The sequence below is a fragment of the Sciurus carolinensis genome, chromosome 6, assembly GCF_902686445.1.
Source record: "Sciurus carolinensis chromosome 6, mSciCar1.2, whole genome shotgun sequence".
Classification (NCBI taxonomy): Eukaryota; Metazoa; Chordata; class Mammalia; order Rodentia; family Sciuridae; genus Sciurus; species Sciurus carolinensis.
In genome coordinates this window covers 155,914,328-155,939,715 of record NC_062218.1, presented here as the reverse complement: position 1 = coordinate 155,939,715, position 25,388 = coordinate 155,914,328, and the positions used below count along the sequence as shown (strand labels likewise).

Below are 25,388 nucleotides of genomic sequence, written 5' to 3'. Positions count from 1 at the left end.
CCTTTTCACTTTTGGTGTCATTCTCTGCCTGCCGTTGACCCATTCCTCTGCCCAGAAGCTTCATGAGGTCGAGACCCCTGTTTGTGTCTACTCACCTTCCAAACCCACAGAACTTATCCAGCACCTGGCGCGTGGTGAGTTCTCAGCAAGGTGCTGTTGAGTGAATGGAAGGTCAGGACTCAAGGGAAACATGGCAGCAGACCCAGCAGCACTGTGACTGGCAACCAGTAAGGTCCAGTTTTTATGGACTGTGGACGATCATATCCCAACTGCAGAAGCAGTGCAAAGCAAAAATTCATCTACCCCAAAGGGCTCTTCTTACTTGGGTGTCTGCAAGTATGCAAGTTTTGGGGACACACACACACACACACACACACACACACACGCGTGCATCTCCCGAGGTGCTGAGTGCCTTCCCACTCGTGTCTCAATTTCCTGCTGGCATCTTCCAGAACTAGAAAGCAGTGGCAGGGAGGGGTCTGAGCGTCTGTGGAGGACTGGGGTGTCCACCATGCAGGGACCTGAGGGTCCTCCCTGCACACCAGCACCAACCCCAAACTTTCCTCCCCTCCCAAGTGGACCGCAGAAGCAGGCAGGGACAACTCCAGGATGATTATCAGCGCTGTTTGGGGAACATCAAGACACTCTAAGAAAAGATCTTCCAAGTTGGGCACGGTGGCGCCCCCCGCTGTCATTCCAGCGACTCTGCAGGCTGAGGCAGGAGGATCACAAGTTCAAAGCCAGCCTTGGCAATTTAGTGAGGCCCTAGCAAACTAGCAAGATCCCGTCTCAAAATAGAAAAAATAGAAAAGGCTGGGGATGTGGCTCAGTGGTTAAGCACTCCTGGGTTCAATCTCTGGTACCCAAACAAACAAAAAACCAAAAATAACATTTCCAAATGTTCAAATCGGCTCAGGCTAAGCATCCCCAATCTGAAAATTCAAAATCCAAACTGCTCCAGAATCCACTTTTTGAGCACTGACATGAAGTCAACCACAGTGGAAAATTCTAGACCATGAAACTATTTCATGCCTAAAATTACTAAAAATATTGTATAACATTAACCATTAAGTGCTGTGTAGGAGGTATACATAAAAAACACAAGTGAATGTCAAGCTTGGAATTGGGTCCCATCCTGCTAGGTGCATGCTCCCCTGGGGAGACCTAGGCAGAGGGATGGCAAGTTCTGGGCCAGCTTCAGCAATTTAGCAAGACCCTGTCTCAAAACGAAAATCAAAAGGGTCAGCAATGTAACTCAGTGGTAGAGTGTGCGGGCAGTGCCCTGGGTTCAATCCTTAGCACTGCCGAAAAAGAATTAAAAAAAGAGATTTGAGTCTCATCCTCAAGACACCTCATTATGTATATGCAAATATTCCAAAATCAGAAAAAATTCTGAAGTCCCAAACACTTTCGGTCCCAAGCTTCTTGGATAAGGGCTGCTAAGTCCCCTCTTGGTGTCTCAGCAGGATCCCTGCCCTTTGACCATCTCAAAGCACTTCCACAGAAGACCAGTGTCCACAGGAGTTTTAGAGACTTTATTTATGTATAAACAATTTAAACACTTTGCCATAAATTATCTTTGCCTGTCCCTAGTCTTTGCTTAGCAGCAAATTAAAATTAATATAAAAACTCGATGAACAATTCATACATGTATATTACAAAAAAGTTCCTGTACCAAAGTTCTTATTAGACTTTTTTTTTGTTTTTTTGTTTTTTTTTTAAGTTTTTAACATTTTTTTTTGTTTTATTTTTATTTTATTTTTTTTTTTTAAATTTTCTCTCCTCGTGGTGACTGTCATGTGATTGTCTCAGTTTCTGGACCAAACAAACACACTAATAATTTTAAATCTGAAACAGTGATTGCGCCTTGCGGCGTATGTATGTACAGGGTGATCGAGTGGTACCTGTTAGCAAGAGTCACAATGCCGCACCTCTACCGTAACTTGATACCCACGAACTACGGAATCTAAACAGACTACACCCTGTAACTGCGTATTACTGTCCACAATGGAATCTCCAAAGACAAAAGAGTATGAGATTTATCTGTAGTGAGTATAGCCACCGTTTTGAATTAAATTTTACACTTCTGCGCTCAAATAAATTAGCTCAGGCCAGACTAAGTGGAGACCCGAGAGGTAAGTGCCCAACGGCATTATTTCGCTTTGACTTTTGATAGGAATTTTTTTTTTCTTGTGTTTTTCTTTTTCTTTAAAAAGTATTCCAGTGCTCACTCCTCCGCTTCGCTGCCCCCCCTCCCCAGGCGCTACACACAAATCACCCCCGAAGTCGAGTTTGAAATGCACCTGTATTTGCTTAAAGGAAAACGTCGGAAGCGTTCGTCCAACGAGCAGTCTGAATCGTCCCCAGCTGGTCTGACGATGCCGGCCCTGTCAATGTCACCGAGTCGCTCACGTGCGAATGAGTGAGGTAATAGGATATGAGGCCTTCCGTCTTCATTGCTTTGTTTTCCGGTCGGTGTGTTTGTTTTGCTGTCTGTTGGTTGCTGTTTGCTTTTTTTTTTTTTTTTTTTTTGTTTTGTTCTTTTTTTTTTTTTTTTGTTCCTTTTGGATATTTCGTGTCTCTTTTCTGCGGTAGGCCCAGAACAAGTGGGCCATATTTTAGGGGAACTTGGAACAATTGTGTGTCTGTTCATTCATTCGTTCATCCGTTAGTTGTGATTTCCTCAGAATGTGCAGCTGGGCTTTTGTGTGCTTCAGGATGAGGGACATCGCGCTTGGACGGTAGTAGCATTTGAACTCAAAAAATGTGAGCTTTCTTGCCACTTGGTCTCCTAAAGCAGCCCAGCCTCAGTGCCCCTGTTAGGTCTTCATCTCCTTAGGAGAGGAGAGCACAGTTACTCCTGCTCAGCCATCCAGACAAGGAATGGCAGCGGGTGACTTTGTTACCTCTTTCCCATCTCGTTCTGTCTGAGGAACTGGATATTGCTGCTGCTGTCCGCCAGCTCGGGGTACTGCTCCACCGGAAGCACGTAGTAGCCCTCGTAGCCCTGCACGCGCCCCGAGCTCAGCAGCTGCTGCTTCTCGCCCTCAGTCCACAGGCGGCTGCCCTCTCTGCCGTCCCTGGCTTTCTGCTGCTCCTTGGCCCAGGCGGTGCCCAGGGCCCTCTGTCTCGCCTGGTCCAGGACTCGGGCCTTCTCTTCATCCAGGGTGTCGGGGGTGAGGCCGTAGCGGATGCTGAGCAGCAGCGTGGAGTACTGGAATTCGATGTTGGTGAACCTTCGAGTCCTGCCATTGACCAGCAGCGTGGGCTGCGACACGGTCACGTTCACCCCGCTCTCCAGCACCTTGCGGCCGATGGTGGTGCCCAGCGTGACCAGGTCGCTGTCGGCCGAGCCGATCTTCACAAAGTAGTGGGTGTCCTTGCCCTCGATGCTGTAGTGCATCTTGTCCAGGTAGTAGGCGTTGTTCAGCACGGACGCCACCTTGCGGCTGTCCTCGCTGGCGATGCTGGACACGCCGGTGGTCACCCGCCCTTCCTTGATGGCGAACATGATGCCTTTGCCAATGATGGGCGTGGTGGTGGCAAACCAGTGGCCTGCTTTCTCCCGGATGCTGGCGTGGAGCTTTTTAGAAATGACCTGCCCCTCTAGTGCCATGAAGGCCTGATTATGTCTCTCCGCTGTCTGCTGGACACCTGTAATGAGCTGCGGGCACAAGAACACAGAGGGAGCTGAGAAGGAAGGCGCTGGCAGCTCCTTAGGGAAGAGCCAGAGGGAGAAGTGCTCGGGACACCCTGAGAGACCTCGTGTGTCTGTTGTGATACCAGCTAATCCAGTCGCCCTTTTGGAACTTGGGCAGGCTGTGCTCTGACGGGGTGGCCTGTCCATCACCTACCTGTCCACTGACTGGTCTGTCATCTCACCTGAGTCTGCACTTACTGTGGTTCATCAGTGTCACAGCAGAGTTCCCTGCACTCTGCAGGGCCACCCCTTGCACATGGTAGACCCAGGAATGTCCTGACCTGAGGGTGGGGGTGCATGGGAACAGCCGTGAACCCCACTGATGTGATCTGGATGTCTCTGAGGCCAGTGCCCTGGAGACTCATTACTTTTGTAGGATTAAGACCTTGTTACTCAGAGGGTGGCCAGCAGCAGAGGGACCACGGAGAACCACCTTCTTAGCCAAGTGAACCTCAGGCCTGGTCCCAGACCTGCTGAGCCAGCGGCTCACGTTAATGGGACACTCTGGGTGATTTGTGTGCATGTTCGTGTTTGAGAAGCACGAGGCTGAGAGATGGCAGCTTGGAGGGCCAGCAGGAGGATCCCAGCTGTGTGGGAGATGTTTTGGATCTTAGCCCTGCGTCTGCGGAGGAAGGAAATCACTCCTGCCTCCTTGGCCTCGAGTTCTCCACTCGAATGGCAACTTGTCGCAATTGGCGGTTGGGGGACAGGCGGGGATAATGGAAGAGGCTGAGCTTGGGAGGTAACGGCACTTAGATAAATGAGAGAAATGATGGCTTTTCATGCACTGAGTGGTCCCCCAGGGGCAGGACTAAGAGAATGCCGTTCCCAATTACCCAGCAGCTCCTCCTCGCCTCTCCATAGTTATACAATCTGGACAATTATTCCGAGCAGCTGAGACCTTTCAGACTCCCATCGGGCTGAGCACCAGTTCTGTGGCAGGGGTTTGCCCAGCGCCCATGCCCTCTCCTCCCATCTGATTGTAGCAGAGGTCTCAGCTGCACCCAAATTGAAAGTGACCAGCCTTTGGTCATCACAGAAAGACCCAAGCACGAACGATGTTCTGAAAATTCAATCTGTGTACATTTGGGCCATAAAGTGCCGGGGTTTTATGTGGGGCATAAAAATGTTCTTTAATGGGACAGAAACTGCAAACCACAGTTTTATTACTTCCCATAAAAGCTGAAAGGGTTATGATCTTCTAGGCCGTGCAGATGGTGGGTTGCTGCTAGATTTCTCTGTGCTGTTGTTAATCAAGGAGTGACTCAAGGGTATATGCTGCACAGATAATGATCCCACAATTAAGGTAATAATGGAGGTTGGGAAGAAACGTGTGCTGCATAGACAGTCAACAGCACTGACTTCACTTCTGGGAAGCCCCAGTGTCACCGGCACCTTTTATACCCAGCTCCAATGTTTCCCTCTCCTGACCTGCCCTCCACTGCCCTGTGGTTCTGTTGCAGAGGGAATGACGACAGTCATTCGGATTCTTGGCAGGAATCTCCACTTACCTGGCCACTCTCACTTGCTTGACTCTCTGACAATTCATAGGGAGGAGGCACGAAGTACATTTTGGCTCTTGGGAAACCAGGAATTATGTTGCTAAGCTGAAATCCAAACATCACAAGCCAGCTTTTCACATCTATGGTGGAAACAAAAATAAAGATTTCTGAAATCATGATGAATGGAGAGCTGCAGTGGATCCTAGATAGAGAAAAGAAAATCACACGGATGGTTGGGTGTGGGGTCCAACAGAGGAGGGAGGCAAGAGCTGGTGAGGTCTCCTGGGTTTGCCGGGTTCCAGGAAATAGATGTCCTGCCTGCCTTGGTCAATGGATACATCACCACCATGTTGTGATTAAGAAGGTCAGTGCTGCAGGGAAACAGACCTAGCTTCGATTACCTTGATGTGTGACCCTGGGCAACTTCCAGTCCCCTTCTCAGCCTCAGGTCACTCAGATATGAGCTGATATAATAATTGCACCAACCTCTTTGGGTTGTCGTGAGGATCAAAGGAGAAAATCCACGCAAAGGACTTATCACCATGCCTGGGACATGCACCACCCAATTAATTTGTCCTCTTTGATATGGCAGGTATTTAAAGGGGCATCTATTACAGGCCGGCAATGTATTAGAAGCTGAGACACAATGACCAGCCAGAGGGATCTGGCTTCTTACCACTGTGTAGGACATGCGGACCGGGGCTGCTGCATCAAGGCTGGCCCACCATGGAATGGGGTTCTGAGGGCTGGACAGGGATGGGATGCAATTTTCTGGTCCCTGAGACCCATTCCTCTTGGTCTCCAACTCTTCAAGGAGAGGTCAAGAGCAAGCTCTGCATGCTCAGCTAAGATGCCCTACCAGGGGTCAAGATGAAGTCTTTGTGTGGGAATTACACCACATGAGTTCTCTGCTGAATGTCCAGTATCCCCACCTTCTCCCGGGTCTCCGGGCCTCCTTCCACAGTGATCAACAGGGAGTCCTGACCATCCATCCCTCCAAACACTTCCATCTTCACGGACACCATTGGCCTGGAGTCCAAAGGACCAACCTGGTGAAGCTCTTTTATAGCAACACCCTGAGATCGTGCTTCACACTCTCTGCCATCTCTCTCTCCTGAGCCTGAGAGCTGAGTGGAGCTCCAGAAATACATCCCTCTGGAATATCCAGAAATATATAGGCCCTCCGGAGTTCATTGGTGCCCTCAAGAGAGCCCCACACGTCTTTGACCTTTTCTCTAGAGGTTTCTTTCCATTTTTGTTACAACTGAGTCTCCGCGAGAGCACTGCTCCCCATTCCTGTTCTCCGAGTGCTGGATCTGGAGGTACCATCCTTGATGCGGTCATTGCAGGCCTCTTGCCTGAATTTCTCAAGGCTTTTAGCTTCTGCCTCACTCTCATTCTCTCTACCTCTGATCCTGAATTAATTCTAGTGATTTCCTTACGCAGGTTAGTTGGTCCTTCCGACATCTTGGCCTCTTAGTCCCTTGACCTCCTCTCATGCTCTGGACTTTCCCATCACCAATATCTGACTCCTCTCGTGTCACTTTTGTGGCCCTCAGCAGGGCCTTGACTCTGTCCAACCTACTCTTTCCTATGACCTGACACCTGCCGTTTCTTGGTCTCCGTCTCCCAGGTCCTCCCAGCCATCCTAAGCAACTTTCCCCATCCCTCCACTTCCTGGCCCTTCTCGTCTAGCCTGCTGCACACATTTGCTGGCCAGTCTCTGGACCCATCCCTGGGTAGGTTCCCAGATCCTTTGTCCCTTTCTCACTTCATCAGGCGGGATCACAGTGCCGGTCAAATCCAGGTCTCTGTCCAGGTCTGCACCTGTGCAGCTGACAGCGGCTGCTGAAGGAATCATCGCATGCCGACAGGTGCCACTCGGAGCTCCTGATGGCGGACCTCCAGCTTGCCTTCCTGGCAACCCCATGGCATTCCCTGGCTCCTCCCCGTGCCCCCCTCCTGGAAGGTTTCAAGCCTCCTCACCTCTCCTAAGGCCTCCAACACCCGCTTTCCCCCACTGCCTCCAGCAGCCGACCTTGGTTTCTGTCGTCCAGAGGAGGCGCTCCCTCAACTCCCATCACACTCGCTGATGGCCGTGCAGCCGCCGCACCTGGTCCCTCGTCCTAGCGCTCCAGAGGGACAGTTGCAAGCACCCCTCCGCTGGGCACTGGACGCTGACTCAAGGGCACCACCCCAGCCCCCGCTCTCTCGCCCCATGCCATGGGTCACTTCCCTTCCAGGTGGGTTAGCCCCGTGGGCACGAAGACCTGCTGCTCAATGTCCCGCCTTCATCATTTGCCCGTCTTGTCCGCGTCTCCTTTTGCTGTCACCTGTTTAGTATTTATCGTTCTCCCTTCTCACTGCTTCCCCTCCTCCTCTGAGCCAGGCTCCTGTCTCCTCCATGGCACCGTCAAGGTCACGGCTGCCCTCCAGGTTGCTGAGCTCTGTGTTCTTCAGGTTCTTTTTTAATTTTAACTTTCTGGAAAAACTTTCTCTTGCTTTTCCTTCTTCTACCTTAGTAGCTGACACCTGTCCCTCTTGGTTCCCGCCCATCTCTTCGCGTTGGCAGTCGCAGACTCACTCTGGATTTCTTCCCGCCTGTCTACGCACACACACCTACTCCTAATCCAGCCTTGGGGCTCCAGGGCTATCTACATGCCGATCTGGACTCCGCAATTTACATCCCAGCCAGGACGGGTCCGTGAACTCGGAACTTGCGCACATAATAATGATATTTCAAGTTTGACCTGTCCAGAACTGACGCCCGATCTCCCCTCCCGCAACCAGCGCCACCAGGGTCTTTTCCATCCCAGTGATGACAGCTCTTCCCCCCCCCCCCACTGCCAGGCATTTTTTTTTCATATTTTTTAATTGGTGCATTAGAGTCCAGCTACCATTCTTGACTCCTTTTTTTCTCATTCTCCACACCAAATTCACAAGTAAATTCTTTCCTTACAAAAAATAAATAAATTAATTAATTAAATAAAATAAAAAAATAAAAAGAGCAGGGCTCACACCTATAATCCCAGTAGCTCAGGAGGCTGAGGCGGGAGGATTGCAAGTTCAAAACCAGCCTCAGCAACTTACCCTGTCTCAAAATTTAAAAAATAAAAAGGGCTGGGGGCATGGCTCAGGGGTTAAGCACCCCTGGGTTCAATCCCTGGTACAAAAAAAAAAAAAATGGGGGTAAAATTTCAATATTCATGGTCACCTGTCAAGATGATGAGTCTTATTTTTGCCGCATTCAGATATCAACTGTACTATTATCTACTTACCTATTGATTTAAAGACAGATATATTTGCCTGTTCTACTTAGGGAAGTCCCATTTTAAAAAGAAACTCTATATTACTCTCATAAATGGAAAAACAGACCCACTTATTGCAAACAGAACGTAACTGTAAAATTGGAACAAAGGAAAGAAAGTCGTGCGTTCGGTTACAGTTCCATTTTGTCAGCTGTATTAAGGGAGCCCCAGACCTGCTTGCTGCTGAACGGGGAGATCACAAAGTGTCACCGAGGTGCTGAGTACGTACCAGTGCCAGGCAGAGGCTGCTGGGTCCCTGACTGAACTGGAAGGACTCGGAGAGCGTGGAGGAGGGACCAACCGTCCCCTCCCGTTTCAGAGTTATTCAGTACCACCTCTGGGTCCACTCGTGATCCCCCGTCTTCACCGGGGACATGTGGGATGTGTGGGGCCTTTTCAGAAGGCCTCCCATGGTCAAGGATTCCTCCAGGAAGCCCTCTCCCTAGGTCAGGATCCCCTTAGTGAGGACAGAGATGGTAAGAGTGCTCTGCCTTTGTCATCAGGAATTTTAGTGACCATTCCCATGAGAAGTGATAGCTATGCCACCTCCTCCTCCTCCTTTCTCTTCCTCCTCCTCCTTCTTTTCCCTCCTCCTCCTTCTTTCTCCTCCTCCCCTTTTCTTCTACTGCTTCTGTGTCTAAACCCACTTGGAAAGTCCATTTCAGCTGCCTATCATATCTTCCCTTTCTTAGAAGACCCTCCTGAACCACACAAGCAATCTAACTCCTCCTGGGGCAGCTGGTGTGACAAGTGACAACCTCCCCAAGCAGCCTGTCGAGAGGCCGTGCTCAGGTGGGAGCTGCCCACCTCCGCTGCTGTTCCTCACAGCCTGGGACCATGTCTTGCTCCAAACAGGTCAGAGCAGCTTCCTCAGGTGTCCAGTGGATGTGAGAGAGGGGAGAGCGTGACCTCAGCTCCCAGGTGCTGGCCTCTGCAAGTCCAGAGGCCTGCCGGGGAGGCAGGGAGGGGACGACCGAGGCTCATCATGGGCACCTTTTTTTTTTTTTGGCAGTGCTAGGGATCGAACCCAGGGCCATGTGTTTATAAGGCAAGCACTTTACCAACTGAGCTATCTCCCAGCCCCATCATGGGCACCTGCTAGGAGGTTCACTAACTCAAATCCTGCCTGGAGTCCATGCTTTGCTAAAGCGATGCCAGTCAGAGCGGGGTCTGAATCCACTTTGAGGAGCACGTGGAGACTCCTCCCCACGCTCCCCAGAACATTATGTGCAGGTGGGGTCTTCAAGCCGACCTGCACCATCTTCAAGTCCAGAGCTGCTTATAAATGGTGATAATTTTTTAGCTTTCATCTGGGCTGGGCTGATTCCATTCTTGTTCTCCACTCCAGGAGGTGAATGCAATATCACCATTTTTCAGATGAAGAAATGAAGGCTCAGAAAGGTCAAGACACGTGTTTAAGTTCACACAGCAAGTGACTGGCAAGGTTAGATTCGGTGTCTGGAGATTTGCTGACATTAGCGGAATAGGGCAGAACTCGGGGCTGGGACTAGGTCCCACCGTGTCCAAGGCTGAGGAGTTTCCAGGGTCGCTAAAATCAGAAAAATCCAGGATGCTGGGAGGGAGCCTGTCTCCCAATCTTTCTTTTATACCTTTTCCTCTGATATCTTTCATCCCAGATGTATCAACTGTCATGTCAAAAATAACTGAAAAATAACTGTTAAGTGGAGGGAAAGGAGTTCTTTCCTGCCCTCCTCTGTTGGTTCCCATGACCCCCCTCATGTTCCAGAGCCGGGGCAGGGGGACACAGGAGTCTCACTGTGTGGCCCAGGCTGGGCTTGAACTCACGGTCCTCCTGCCTCAGCCTCCCCGGGCTGGCCAGGCTCTGGACTCCGCTGCTGTTGTTTGCACTGGCATTCTTGGGTGAACGCAGAACCTCCTCCTGCCTCGGGGCTGCATTCAGAGAGCTCTGTTTCCAAACAGCATCGATTCTTCTGGGTACTGGAGAGAGCAGGTTCTGTTCTTCGCCTTCCTTCTGACTACGTCTTAATTACCTCTTCCGCTTAGATTGTGAGCAGCAAGTTCAGCCACCCTGCTAGTCTCCTAAGTGGCAAATTAAGACTAATTTAGCCAGAATTTACGGATGAGCCAGCATTCCCACAGCAGAGAATGATCTGGTGTTCTTTGCTCCGATCCGCTCTCCAAGGGTCATTTCGTCATGAACAGGTGGTGGCAGGTGTGACTGAACCGGTCCGCTTCCCTTCTCCACCGGGCTACCTTCTCTCAGCTGCGATTATAGACAGCCACCCCTTTGCACGTGGTTTCTCTGACACCATCCTTTATTTTAGATTCTTCCTAATGGTTTCTGGATTCAATTTGGTTGGACTTAGTTCAAATTGATTTGATTCCCACTTATTGAGTCTCCACCAAGGGCTGGAACGAGGCAAGCCATCTTGCTATTCAGAGAGCCCTGCTAATTTTATTTTCCTTTTTCCAGGGAAGCAGTAAAGTAGCTGAGGTGGTCTGTGAAGTTGACTGTGTCCTGTGAATGGTTTCCTCTGGGCCTTGGCAGCATGGTGTCTGCTCAGCCCTCTCCAGGTTCCTTTATTTGCGGCTGGCTGGCTGGTTCCTTGGGTGTCCAGCCCCAAATAAGGCTCTGAGAGCACATGCTGTGGGGAAGGAGTCTCTCCTTTGGCTCAGGCAGGCCTGCCTGCCTCCCCATCCATCTGATTTCCCTCCTCTGGAACACTCTTCCTCCCCCTGCCCCAATTTATAAAGGTCTCTGCACAAATGCCACTTGCTCAGGGAGGCCTTTTGTGAGCACCCCAAATAAATGAGGTGCTTTGCACCTCTCCTGTGCCACCCCTTACTCCATTAATCTCCACAGCACTTATTATTATTACGTGATACTCCGCATGTTTCCTGAGAGGCACTGTGAGATGGCAGTGAGTTGGGGGACAAAGTCCTGGGGAAGAAGGGAGCCCTGCTGGAACATCACGGCAGGCTCTCCTGATGAGGTGCAGGCAGAGGAGGGCCAGAGGAGCCAGCCTGGCCATAAGCTGCTGGGGTCTAAAAGTTCCAGCAGCTTCTGTCGTATGGAGGTGCGGAGTTCAACTTGGAGAGGCTGAACCTGTCAGCAAAGCACCATGTGGCTGGAGTTGATCCTTGAGTCGCTGACTTTCTTCTGCAGCAGGAGACACCAAAGGCAGCCCAGGGCTCCAGGTAGCTGCTGCTTCCTTTCCAGGGACTTGGGTTACCTGATGTTGATGCGTGGCCCATGTTCAAGAGCTGGGAGTTTCCTGGAATGTGGGTCTGGTCTTGGCATTGGCAGGTTAGATGGTCCTCACCGGCTTCTGAAAGGTCAGCCCTTTGAGGCCTGGACTCTTGGGATCCATCTGTACACTCTGATGTCTTTGCTTATTTCCCTGGGGATGGGGGTTTTGTGTGGCTCCCACCCCAGCTCTCCACGTGTGCTGAGTGGATGGATGGATGGATGATGTGTGGGTGCTCCGGGAACCTCATCTCACCAATGTCTCACTTATCCTGGGTCATCTGCCCTCCTATCCTGACTTGCTCAAAGTCTTCCTTCCCCACTGAACCAGTCCTTCATTGGGTTCAGTTTGAATGGGCCCTTGTATATTGTATTGAATCTTCCAAATCTGAATTGATTTACACAAGTTGCACGTACATGTATGTACACACACACACACACACACACACACACTCTTTTTCTCTTTCACACAGTCTTTGAGAGAAACTGTTTTGTTCACATGATATTTCCAGGATTTTCGGGGGGCCCACTCTACAAATGCTTTTTTGAACAAGTAACTGAGCAGCCGCCTAGACAGTGGCACAGTCCCGACTCTGCCTTTGTTATTGCTGATTGTCTCTGTATTTCACCAGGTCAGCCCCTGAAGTCAAGGGCTGGTTCCCAGGCATCTCAGTGCCTGCGCTAAGGCATAGCTTTGCTTTGCTAGTGACAACAATGTTAATGACGTAGGCAGATGGCATTTCAGCAACATCCCCTAAGTGCCAGTATTAGGGTCACCTACCTAAGTTCATCTGCTTCTCAGTATCACCCTATGGGATGGTTTTGTCGGCGTCCTTACCCAGAGAAGGGAACTAGTTTGGAGAGAATGGACAGCCAGCCCAAGGTCTCTGGGCTCATAAATGGAAGACAGAGAATTGGAGCCAGGCCTTTCCTGGCACCAGACTCCACTCTTCCCTCCCTTGGTAAGCTGGTTTCCTCTGACGGGGGTGGGAAGGGCTCTTATCAATGTCACTTCAACGGAGCACATTTGAGTGCCTTGGCTGGGAACCCTTCCAATGGACCTGGCGACCGCCCTGTGCCACTGTCCCTCCACTGTTCTAGACACCATCCAGGCTTGACAGCTCTGGGGTTCTCCCACCACCAAGCTCCCAACAGTCCACCAGGACAACCACCCCCCAGGGAGCCGCTGCCTGACCTGGTGGCAGGTCCTCACCTGTCACATAGTTCTTCAGGTCCAGCTCGTTGCTGAGGGGGTTGTTGCTCTTGAACATGTAGAGGTTGAAGGGCGCCGGCTCCTTGCCCACGTCTTTCCACATGGTGTAGTCCGGGGAGGTCCAGCGCCCCGCCAGCACATCATAATCCCGCTGAGTGAAGTGGACCAGCTTGGTCAGGGGGTCGTAGAGGCCCCCGTGGAAGCCGATGACCATCTGGAAGTCTGGGTTGGAGTCATGGTAAATCTCGCCGTAGGCCGTGTACTGCAGCTGCTTGATCATGAGGCCGTTGATGCTGAACACGGCCAGGGGCGTCCCCGTGTTGTCCGAGGCCACGTAGTACTCCTCCCCGCTGCTGCTCTCCATGGCGAAGAGGTGGCCCTGCAGGTCGTAGTAGAGCGAGGTGATCTCCGAATTGGAGTGGTTGTAGACGTGCGTGATGCGCGTCGGGTTGTGCAGGTCGGAGTAGAAGTACTGCAGGTGGTGGCCCAGGTTGGTCTTGTAGGACGCGCGCCGCCCCACGCCGTCGTAGCGGTACTGCACGCTCCAGCCGCTGGCCTTGTTGTAGGCGCGGGTCAGGAGGCCCTTGGAGTTGTACTCGAAGATGTCCGAGCCGCGCTGGCACAGGTAGCCGTCGTCGTCGATTTTGTACTGCACGTCGCCCAGTCTGGTGATCCGGTCGCGCAGGTCGTAGCGCAGCGGCATGAGGCGCACGCTGTTGCCGGGGTTGAGCAGGTGGAGGTTCCCGTTGAGGTCGTAGCTGTAGCGCCAGGTGGGCCGGTCATTGACGGCCACGCTCTGCAGCTGCCCGTCGCCGTCGTAGTCGTAGGTGTACTTGGTGGTGTTGGCGTAGGGCCCCAGCTTCAGCTCCCGCTTGATGACCCGGCCCATGCTGTCGTACTGCACGGTCATCCAGTACATGAGCGAGCGGAACATCTCGTACTGCACTTCCTTGATGCGCCCGTGCGTATCGAAGTGCTTGCTCAGGGTCATCACGGCCGTGGTGATGATCTGGTTGATGTCGTAGTAGATGACCCCGAACTTGCCGAAGTGCTCCACCTTGCCCGAAATCTCGTCGTAGCGGTACAGGTCCACCGGGAGCGGCGTCTCACTTATGACCGGCTTGATGCTGGCGATGCGGAAGCTGTTGTCGTGGTACGTGTAGTCGAACCTGGCGTTGATCATGCCTTCCTCCGAGAACCGGTAGATCTGCTTGTCCACCAGGGGGCCGATCTTGCGGTACCTGATGGTGCAAGAGAAGCCCCCGCTTTGGAGGTTGACCATCTTCAGAACGCCGGTGGTCTCGTCGTACCCGAAGGTGACGGCGGTACTGTCGTAGACAATCTCCGACAACTTGGACAGTTTCCCATACCTGTAGAACACCTGGCGCCCCGTGCCCAGAAAGGACGTCTTCAGGATCCGGCCGTCATCGCTGTAGTCGAAGATGACCGAAGCGTTGCTCTCCGGGGGGTTGTAAATGTTGCGGATGTAGCCGATGGAGGTGTGGGTGGACATGCTGTGCCGGGCCACGCTGGGCATGGTGACCGCGTGGAGACGATCGGAGGAGTCATACTCAAAGATATACTGCCGCTGGCTCTGGAGCAGGAGGACCATGGACTGGAGGAAGAAAAGGGGAAGGGGACAGGTGAGTTGGCTCTTCAGGACCAAGCCTGGCGGATGAGAGAATTGATTCCATCTCCCCAAATGTCAATCAAAAGCCACAAAAGATGGGAAGTTTAGAGACTGCATAGATTCATTCCATGGGGTGTACCCGTTCTGATGGGTCATGGGGGCAATTTGGTTACAAACCTGCATTTGTAACAAGTTCCCAGAGGATGCCAGTGCTGCTTGGGCATCCTGGGTATCAAGGGCTCCAAGGACTGAAGTGGGAGGCACAGAGTATGTCCCCAGGTTCAGTAACAAAGAGTCTGGAGATTGTTCGGGACTGTGTCACTGGCCCAGCTGGAGAGAGCTGGGACACGTGTGGTACATTTTTGCCACTCCTGATTACATCTAGGAGAAAGCACATCCTCTGTTTAAAAGCCACTGCAGAGAAGAAATAACCCAGAATCGCTGATTCTACGGGAAAGGAATGGCCGTAGCTAGAGGCAATCAGGAGATTACCCGCTAACTCTCCCATACTTTATAGTCTAAGAGAATAGGGTTAGCCTTGGACCACGGGGACTCCAGCCCCTTTCTTGCAGAGGGGTAATAGGTCTTTCTGAAAGTGGCTGATGTAATGAGGTGGTGGTGAGAAAAGAAGGAATGGACCAGTGCTGAGGGGAGTCTGAGTGAGCGGCCTGGGCTGAGCAAGCCCCTGACTTATCACTAGATGGCCAGGGTAGGGTAGCCTTCAAACGAGATGGCATCTGTGCCAAAGGGACCTCTTTTTATTCTTCCTTTTTTTTTTTTCCTTCAGTACTGTGGATTGAACCTCTGGTGCATGCTAGGCAAATGTGCTACTCCCCAACCCTTTTTATTTTATTTTGAGCCAGGGTGTTGCTCAATTTCTGAGGCTGGCCTCAAACTTGTGATCCTCCAGCCTCAGCCTCCTGAGGCTACCTTATGCTACCATGCCTGACTTTCAAAGGGAATTTCCTTTTACTGCTGTTCTGCCCTGACCTTTCCCAGCAAGGAGCCCCGAATTTGGCATTTTTAGACATGGAATTATGTGGTGAGAATTCACTGGCTGTTCCAGTAGAGGGTGGTACTCTGCGGTTTTGAGTTTTAAGCCAAATTCCCTACCCTGATGGTTTAATTCAGGGTGAGGTCAAAAGGAATCTCTGCATTTCCAATTCATAAGTAATGATTAGCTGCCAGAGGGATGATTCCGTTCACTTCAACATCGTTTTTTTTTTTTTTTTTTTTTTTTTGCGGGGGGGGGGGGATAAAATCAGACAATCCACCCTTTTGCTATTTCGGAGTGCCTAGCGCTTCCTTTTTCTTTTAATGGTAACAGCGCTGAGCCATGAATAACATTTTCCTTCAGAATTCGTCTCCCTCCCAGTGAAGGGGGCAGCATGAGGGGGGACCCTCGGAAGGTCAAAGGAAAGATGTCAAAACGTCTGGGGGCAGACAGCGTGGGGGCCAGCCTGGGAAGGGCGGGGAGCCACGGCGAGCCCCGGGGCCGGGCGGCGCGCTGGCCTACCTTGTCCAGGTAGGAGTAGCTCCACACTTTGCCGTCCGCGAACATGCGGGACACGATGCGGCCTTGCTTGTCGATGTCGGTCCTCTCGCTCATGGCCCCGCGCTGCAGGCCAGCCAGGCGCCCGTTGAAGAAGTAGGAGACATTGACCGCCGCCAGCCCGCTGCTGGGCAGCCAGAGGAAGGGACGGCCCACCTGGTCGTAAATGATCCTCAGGGTGAACTTGCGGTGGTCGTCGTAGATCTTTTCTGTCCGAATGTTCCGGTCATAGTCGATGGACAGGAGGTTCCTTCCATGGACCTGGGAAGACACAATAGGCCTGGTTTGAAAGGCGCCACCCGGGCAGGCCAGGCCTCGGCGGCCGTGGCTGCGGGTGGGATCAGGGCTGGGCGGGCAGTGGAGGAGGAACCGGCCTGGCTCAGGGCGCTGACCTCCAGCCTCCTTGAGCATCACGCACGCACAGGAAGGGGCGACCTCTGCGGGGTGCGCGGGAATACAGAGGAGGGGGCGCAGGGCCGAGGCAGCTGGTCTGGGCGTGGCTGCGTCTACACAGGGGGGCTGGACCGCGCCCCGCAGGAGGGGACCCCTCGGGTGCAAAGCGAGAGGGAGATCGGCAGGCACCAGCCACGCCTGATGCCTGGACCCAGGGTTCCGCGGCCCTGCCTGCCTACCCACCCCGGGGCGAGATGGTTTCCCTCCCCGCACACCACCACCCTCTCTTGGCACACCACCGCTGGGAAGCTGGTGACCTTTAAGATTCCGGATGTGAAGGTACCTCCTCGAATGGGGAAGAGGGCTTAGAAAGCCGTATTTTACATAGATCTGGGGATCCAAAGGCTCCTCCCCACGGAAACGCCTTTGTTTTAAATACCGAGTGGAAAATCTTGCCACTGTCAAGGCTGCTGAAGCTCAGCGGGGACCTGGGCAGGATGGGAATTCCAACAAAGGGAAGAACGGATTGACGCAGGTTTGAAAGGAACGGACACCTCCAGGCGTCATTTAATATTTATTTAGGAGTTGATCTGATCAGAGGAGAAGGGCTGTCCCAGAGGCAGAGCTGGGAGTCTAAACGAGTGAGGGGCAAAGGAGAGGGACTCTGGAGACGTTGCGACCCTGTGTGGATGGCTGCAGGGAAAGGAGAGGACGCGACTCTGCCCAGACTCTTAGGACATAACTGACTGCAAACCCAGACATCCCTGGGGTGGCTGCGGAGAGAGAAGATGTAAACAGGCAGCAGGAAGGAGCGAGATGTCTGCTTCCTCTCACCTTACCCTAACAATTCAGCTGCACTCACTGGTAACGTGATGCTGGTAATAATAAAGATCACAACTTCAGCATAAGTCGAGGACTGAGATAGTTAGGCATTGTTCCAGGGACTGTGCCTCCATTTGCTTGAATCCATGCCCCCAAAGACCACTTGACACATGAGGAAACAGAGAGGTTACATAACTTGCTCAAGGTTGCAGAGCGTTGAGGGGAAGGTTGCTCTAGGACTTAGGCCTTCAGAGTTCAACTGCTTAACTAGCTTTCCTGCTTCCTGAACTGCACTTCTCTGAGCGCCCTGAAATGTGTTAAGGGATGTCTTCATCATAAAGCATCCCCACCGCCCCTGAGGGCTCCACACTGCAGCTTGTGGGGAGATAGGAATAGATCTAACGCCTCAGACATCTGTGTTCTGGGGAGTGCTTTGTACCTAGGTACAGAACTCTATTTTCAGTTTCCTTTGAAGACTGGGTGTCTCACAAGATGTAAGTGGTCGTCATTGGTGGGTCTTTTGGGAAATATCATTAAATGAAGCTGAGAGGTAGGTGACCTCTGCTCTTCCCCCTTCTTCCTATTCCTGGGTGGAATGCAGATGTCATGGCTGGTGCCCCAGCATTCACCTTGTGAACAGGTGATTTTGAGGATGGTGATTCATGCAGAGAAAGAATCTCGGTCCCTGTTGACCTTAGTGTCCTCGTGGGTCATCCACACAGCCACAAATCCCTTACCTCGAGGCTTTTAGGTCATAAGAAACCATAAGCCTAAATCTCATTTAAGCCCCTGTTATTTCCAATCTCTGTTATTGACACTAGTCCTTAATGCTTTGCTGGGTGCTGTGCTAGATACCTTAACGTTTCTCATTCTGTTTCTCCTAGTTATGTGGCGACTGCTATTACATCGGAGCTTAGAGGGCTGGGCAAGCAGATCTGAACTCAGGATGACCTGAGGCAGGGTTCCCAGATTTGGGAACTGGGTCATCCTGAATCTTGAGGAGTCAATCAAAGAGACAAGGACAGGATATGCGAGACGATATTTAGTGAAGAGAATGCACCAAAGCATGGCGATGGCATAAAGGTGACAAGTCCTTGGAATTATTCTTTTTTTTTTTTTTTTTTTTTGCGGTACCTGGGATCGAACTCAGGGCCTTGCACTTGCGTGGCAAGCACTCTACCAGCTGAGCTATCTCCTCAGCCCGAGTCCTTGGAATTATAAGGAAACTCGGCCAACCGCCGCACAAGCTGGTCATCCCAGAGGCTCAGGAGGCTGAGGCAGGAGGATCAGAAGTTTGAGGCCAGCCTGAGAAATTTAGCAAGGCGATGCCTCAAAATAAAAAAATAAAGGGCTGGGATGTACCTCTGTGGTGGAACCTCCTGGGCTCAATCCCTGGTACCAAGGTGAAGGGGAGGAAATTCATGGATTTAAGTGGAAGATTTTTGTTGACAAACTGCAGCAGTCGGAAAGAATAGTGAAAGAGTGAGAGGATAAGGAGATTTATTTTCAACAGATCCGAAAGTTAATGCTGTCAGAATTATTGGGGAATCTTGCTCTCAAATTAGAGTTGCCATCTTCAGAGCAAATCACAAGCTGGGTTGCTTCCTTGGGCCAACTGAAACGGATCCAAGATACATGTACATACATTTTTTTGTAGTGCTGGGGATTGAACCCAGGGCCTTAGCTGCTTGCAAGGCATGCACTCTACCAACTGAGCTATAGCTCCAGCCCTGGGGCCAAGATTCTTAAGCCCATGTGTTTTAGGATTTTGGCTCAGGACCTTGCCAACACCTGTGGCAGAATGAATTCTGTGTCAACCAGGAGGGAAGGTTCTCTGCTCCCGGAGGAGACGCTGGCCACCGCACCTACTATTTCTCACCCCCCTTCCACCCTTCCCTCTCCCTCTTTTCCCTTACTTTTTCCTTCCTTGCTTGTCCTTGCACACATCCCAGGGGCCCCAAGCATTTATTATGCGTGGAACGCTGCCTGCCTGCGGATCCAGCTGGGAGCCGCTCTGAGGGATGAGGGTGAGCAGCAGCAGCAGACGGGCATCCGGGCACTCCCACCGTGCCCTTGCTGCCAGCACGCCTGAACGATCCTCACAACCCTCCACCACAAACACCCGCATGGCCCCACTGCGCACGGGTGGCAGAGAGGTTCGTAGAAACAGTGAGCGGTGGAGCTGAGACCCTAGCCCAGAGCTAGCCGTCCTCACCCGCAAGCGGCAGCACCTGTGGAGCGGGGTGTTGGACCGGGTCCCCCTGGGGCTCTCTAAGCTCGCCCGCCCCGCCCACTCAGGTCCTGAATAGCTCTGGGAGGAGGGGCTTGTGGGGCTTTAATAGCTCCCTGGGTAGTTCTGATGCATGCTCCTGGTTAAAATACACTCCTGCCACAAGAGCTAGATTGTGGAGCCAACCTAGATGCCCTTGGATAGATGAATGGATAAAGAATCTATGGCATATACACACAATGGAATATTACTGAGCCATAAAGAAGAATAAAATCATGGCATTGCTGGTAAATGGATGGAGTTGGAGAATATCATGCTAAGTGAAATAAGCCAAACCCAAAAAAACCAAAGACCGAATGTTTTCTCTGATAAGTGGATGATGATACATTGTGGGGGAGAAGGGCTAAGGGAAGAATGGAGGAAGGATGGATTGTGTAGAGGGAATGGAGGGGTGGGGAGAGGGCAGAGCGGAAGGAAAGATAATGGAATGAGACAAACATCATTACCGTAGGTACATGTACACAAACGGTGTGACTCTACATTGTGTACGACCAGAGAAATGAAAAGTTGGACCCCATTTGTGTACAATGAATAAAAAATAAATAAAGTAATAATTTTGCCAAAAAAATACACTCGGTGCATCTTAGGATGCCATCTTCAGTTACCTGGGAGAACCATAGGAAAATCACCGGAGTAACCCCAACAAGATCATAGGGGTGTATGCGCTAGATGTTCTCTAATACGCCATCAAGAGAAAGACCATCGCGTGGGTCACATATACAAAATCAGGACTATCGTCATAACAACACAGTGATGCAGGAGGGCCAGGATGACGGAGGCGTGAACTCCGAGCACACACACAAGACAGCCGCCACCTTCTGACTGCTTGCTTTCCTGCGGTTGCCGGAGCTGATCGGGACTCTGACCCGGGCCGCGGTGCACCGAACCAGAGACAGAACCTCGGGCGCCCTTTGCTGTTGGTGGTTTAGGGTGGATCTTCACCCCCAGTTCACCTTGTTCCTAGGAACTGGGCTTCGGGACGCCCTGGTTGGAGTTCACTTTTGAAATGCGCAATTTCTGCGGGAAGGCCCGATCCTTCTAAGGACTGAACTGGAGCTCTCCAGCCGAGCGGGCCTTGAGGCCGGGGGTGTCACCTGCCAGAACTGCGGCTGCATCTGTCAGGCAGAGGGGCGGGGCCGCGGGCTGGGCGCTTCCTGGGTGCCGGCGCCCCAGGTTAGAGCGCAGGAGCGCTAATTTGGCCACACTGTTCTCTTATTCCGAATTAAATTACCCATCTAGCAATATTTAAATTAACCTTGAGGCTTCCCGGAGAACATAAAAGTTATTTTGAATTATTTTCACTGCCAGGATCAGCACAATTCCCTGCTCAGCCGGCTCGGTAGGAATTCAGCGATAGAGAAACCAATTTTTAAATTAATACAATTTTGTGTTTGTAAGGAAGCCATTATTTTTAATTATCGGGCATTTTCCTCAGCCTGGCTTCCCCAGTTAATAAAACTCAGCTATTTAGCATGGTTTTTATTTTTGCAGGGGGCAGACTTTGGGAAGTAGTTTTCCCTGTGGAATTTCCCCGCAGAATGTTTTGATCTCACCAAGCGCACGCCTGTCACAAGGCGGCTCATAAAAAACCTACAGAAAAGGAAATGCTGTCGTCAAAATGGCCCTGCTGGGCCTATAACGGGTGACTCTAACTTAGCTCTAGGGGTAACGCCAGGGGCTGGTGATATGAGAAACGCGAAGGAGGAAATTACACTGGGCTGGATCCCCTCCAGGAAATGGGATTGTAGCGCAGCAGGAGAGATCTCAGTGGGACATACAGAAGAACCTTTTGCCCATGTGCTTTGAGCATGGGAAACCCAAAAAGATTAGCGAGGGAGGCCGTGAGATTCTCCCACGTTTCCAAGCAGAAGCCACCGCCTCCAAGATTTAGTTATTCACTCACCCGGAGGAAAAGCCATGACATCTTCATTTCCTTTGCTGGGTCAGTCCTCTGGGATTGCAAAGCAGCTCTCCCCAGCTCCCAAACAATAAGGCTCAACACTACCTTGGAACCAGCGCTGGTGCAGACAAAACAACTTGCTATAAATTTAATATTAGCTTAAATAATGCATCATTAGAAGGGTAAGCCTCTGCAAACACATTAAATAATGTATTCCTCGAGCAAACATTATTTTTGGATGGCTTGCTGTCTTGGATGGTGGGAAGGTGGAAGGATCTGGATCTGAGTCGCAGTTTTGACTCTGATCAGCTTTGTCGTTCCAAAGCCACTCCTTCGCCCTGGATGCCTCGGTTTCCTCATCTGTAACAGCCTGAGAGCCCCTGGTGGCTAGGGGCTGTGTGTTATTTTTCCTAGGGTGCCCACGGTTTTGGGGAAGTGCTCCATGAACGTTCATGCAAAGTTCTAACATGGAAAACAGAACAGAGCAGGATCATCTGTGATCACCAAGGATCTGAAAAGCTTTATTCCAAAGAGCAGTTAGAATCCTGAGGGAGCCGGGGACCGGAACTAACAGAGGTGGGAGGGCGGACCTGTCATGACACAGCTTAAAGATCTTGCTCATTCTCTCAGTATCTATGAAGCACCTACCACATGCTAATTCCTGCGACGGGCCCAGAGTGAGGCAGTCATGGCCCCGCCCCCTTGGAACTTTAAGGCTGATGAGACAGGTGCACAAAAACTACGGCCATCAGTTGGGGGATAAGTGTAAACCTACGGAGGGGCTGCCGGAATGGAGGAGAGTGAGGACAGCAGCCCAGAGGAAGTGCTGTGTCCATGGGAGCCTGCAGCCTGCAGAACCTCCCAAGGGTGAGTTTCAGGTGAATGCTTGTGTTCATTCACCATTGGGTAAACCTTCAGAGGAACCTGGAGTGTCTAAGATTCTTACCAGGACCAAGAGAGCCTGTCTCCTCGATTTCCCCCTCAGCTAGTCTCCTCCAGCCACATTCAAATACAATCAGGATCCAGGCAAAAAGTCTCCTTGGCCTCAGGGCCTTTGCACATGCCATGTCCTAGCAACCAAGGCTTTTCTCATCCTTTCCCCTTTCCCTTCTCCCAGATGTCAGCTTAAATGTCATTTTCCTGGAGTGACCAGAACCTAAAACACATACTACCTATTTTCCCCACCCTCTACTTTTCTACAGAGCAGTCATCACAATTTGCGTTACTTGAATGCATCATCATTATCCGTTTCCCCTTGCTAAGACATAAACTCCATGAGGGCGTTTTTTTTTTTTTTTTTTTTTTTTTTTAATTCATTTTTCCACCATACCATCCAAAACAGCAAGTTGTCCAAAGTGATGCTTGCTTCATGCGTTTGCAGAGGCGGGCCCTCCTAATCGTGCTTTATTTAAGCTCAGAGTAAACCGACGGCAAGTCGTTCCCACACACTCTCCTCATGGCCTCGTGGTCTGTATGGCTCATCAACAGGCGCTCAGTGCGAGCGTAGTGCTGAGAACATAGTAGGTGTTTGAAAAATAAAATATTAGTCAAGTGAAACGAACGCAGGTGAGAGGAAGGATAAAGCCCGGCTGTCCTGGGTGACAGCCCGGCCTGAGGGGCCCCAGGCACAGCTGGGTCTGTGAGCTGTGTTCGCAGTTCACACGTCTGCCCCACCTTGCTCCTGTGTCGCCGAGATGGGCCACGTAAGTAAAAGTAGCATCTGCCAAGGTGTAATTGCAATGTCGTGTTAATTATACGGAAACCAACTCCCGATTCTTCTGGGAAGACTAATGACGCCGACAGCAGCATGGCGACGGAAGATCTTCGAGGAAGCAATTTCTCTTCTGTTCTGCGACCGACACGTGTAGCTGTTTCTGGCTTCTGCAATCTCCAAGCAGATCATGACTGGGAGGAAATGTGCCTTCCTTTCCAGAGCGAATCAGACACAGGATCTTCAGGAAAGACTGGAAGGTTAAACTCTTAATAGAAGGGGACATTTTTTGTTCCCTCTTCCCAAAACCTAGGGGAAAGCCTTGCTTCTGAGTGGAGCTGCCGGGCGGTAACCGAGCCTCAGGCCCGGAGTTTGCGCAGCCCAGGAGGATTTAGGATGGAGACTGCATCTGCCATGTGTGCTTCTAATCTTAGCCCCTTTTCCTCCCTCTCCCGGTACAGCACCCGCTTTCCTGAGCCCCCTGTCTGGGCGAGTTACTGAGATGTCTATTTCGAGAGAAAGTGGTGGGCACGTGACCGCACCTGGCCAATCACAGGCTCCCACCCTCCCCGTCAGCGATTGGCCCAGAGATGCGCGCTCCGAGTGCAGGGCCAATTGCATTCTTCTATGGGATTTTTCCTTTCTTTCTCTGTTTGTAAACAGAAATTCTGTTGGAGACCAGGGGAAGGGTGGTCTAGGTCCATCCGGTCGTCATCTTACACCAGCCCAGGCTGCAGGGAGGAGCAGTGGACACCGTCTCCTGCTAAGGGCCGTCTCTGAGTGGAGGAAGGTGGCAAGCAGGAGCCTCCTGGTGTGGGGGTTGGGCATGTTTCTGTCATGATGGCTCCACTGGGGGTTTTGTGCTTGGCTCAACTCCAGGGATCTGCAGAGCCTTGGACCCTCATGCCCCTCTGCTGGCCACACCTCCAGGAGCTCACCAGTCCTTGGAAAGGTCAGGCCATTGTTCAGCACATGGTACCCCAGGTTGCCAAGTCACCCTACGGAGTCCCCCCACTTCCCTGCTGCCCGTGGGGCGCAATCCCCGCCAACCCTGCCGCTGCATGATGCTGGCTTATGGTTGTGTTTAAAGCTCCTTCCGTCTCCTCCCATTCCAGAGGTAAGGTTGTGGCACCAGAGCCTCACACTTCTGTGTTGGGTTTGGCTCTCGGCCTCCCTCCCTCAGCCAGCCAGCCTGGCCACCCGGCTGCCAGGGTCTCCAGGAACACAGGGACAGGCCCCCAAAGGTCAGCATGACCCGGCAACCCTGCTTGTGGCTGAGTCTCTCGAGTCCTCCCTCCTCTTCTTTGGCTTAGAGCGGCAGCTTCCTTGTGTCTCTTTCCCTGTCACCTCCTCCAGGTCTCCCCTCCTGAGGAAGCTGGGAGCCCGTTCTCATGCTGCACAGCTTTCTGCTCACTGAGCCCAAGTACAGCTCCCTGTGGTTCTCAGGATAGACGCCAGCCTGGCACGATGCCCTTCCCTTTCTGTCTCCAGCCACCGTGAGCTTTCCATACACCTCACGGTAGCACGTCCACCTTCTCTCCCACTACTACTTGCTACTGCAAGTTTCTGGTCCCTTTTCCTTTTCACAGTTGCTGCTCTGTCACATCACCTCTTCCCTCTATCTGTGCCTGGCCAGTTCCTGCTGCTCTTCAGAACCGATTCCAGCTCTTCTGGTCCCTTGTCAGCCCCGAGACCCGAGTGGGGTGACAGAGACTATGCAGTGGGTTCACCAATCTTCTTTCACCTTCTCCCACTCAGGCTCTTGGAAAAGACATTACCCAAGTGTCCTGGTAGTTAAGTGGAGATCGCTCAACTCTTCTCGCCAGGGTGGGCAGAGTGACATATGCCATGGCCAGGCCTGCTCATGAGGTCCCCTGAAGGCACATAAGCTGTCTTCCCCCTCTACAACTACTTTGGAGGTCTAGGGCTTACAGTGGCAGGGTCACAAGACTGAGCAAGTCCCGGTGAAGAACAGTGGCTTGACTCATTGGACTGTGAGGTGTCAAGCTCCTGATTCTGCCGGGTCCATTTGTTACCTGGCATAACCTGGCCTCTCCTGGCTGATATAACCTGCACCGCTTTCCTGGTGGTATTGACTACATCACACCACACACCAGAACTGTAAGCGCTTGGTGGCA

At 51.8% G+C, this 25,388-nt stretch overlaps 1 protein-coding gene across 9 annotated transcripts in view; it reads right to left on the bottom strand.

Moving 5' to 3' along the window:
- Window positions 1-1,676: 1,676 nt before the first annotated feature.
- The window catches only part of Tenm2 (teneurin transmembrane protein 2), a 621,032-nt gene continuing 597,320 nt past the window's right edge, over window positions 1,677-25,388 (bottom strand). For all 9 annotated transcript variants that reach the window (XM_047555832.1, XM_047555823.1, XM_047555824.1 and 6 more), the window contains 4 exons: window positions 16,099-16,395; window positions 12,953-14,567; window positions 5,212-5,342; window positions 1,677-3,664 (listed from right to left, as the gene is read on the bottom strand). In XM_047555832.1, the coding sequence (XP_047411788.1) occupies window positions 2,903-3,664; window positions 5,212-5,342; window positions 12,953-14,567; window positions 16,099-16,395 (2,805 nt within the window). In that variant the 3' untranslated portion in view covers window positions 1,677-2,902. The remainder of the gene's footprint in view (window positions 3,665-5,211; window positions 5,343-12,952; window positions 14,568-16,098; window positions 16,396-25,388) is intronic.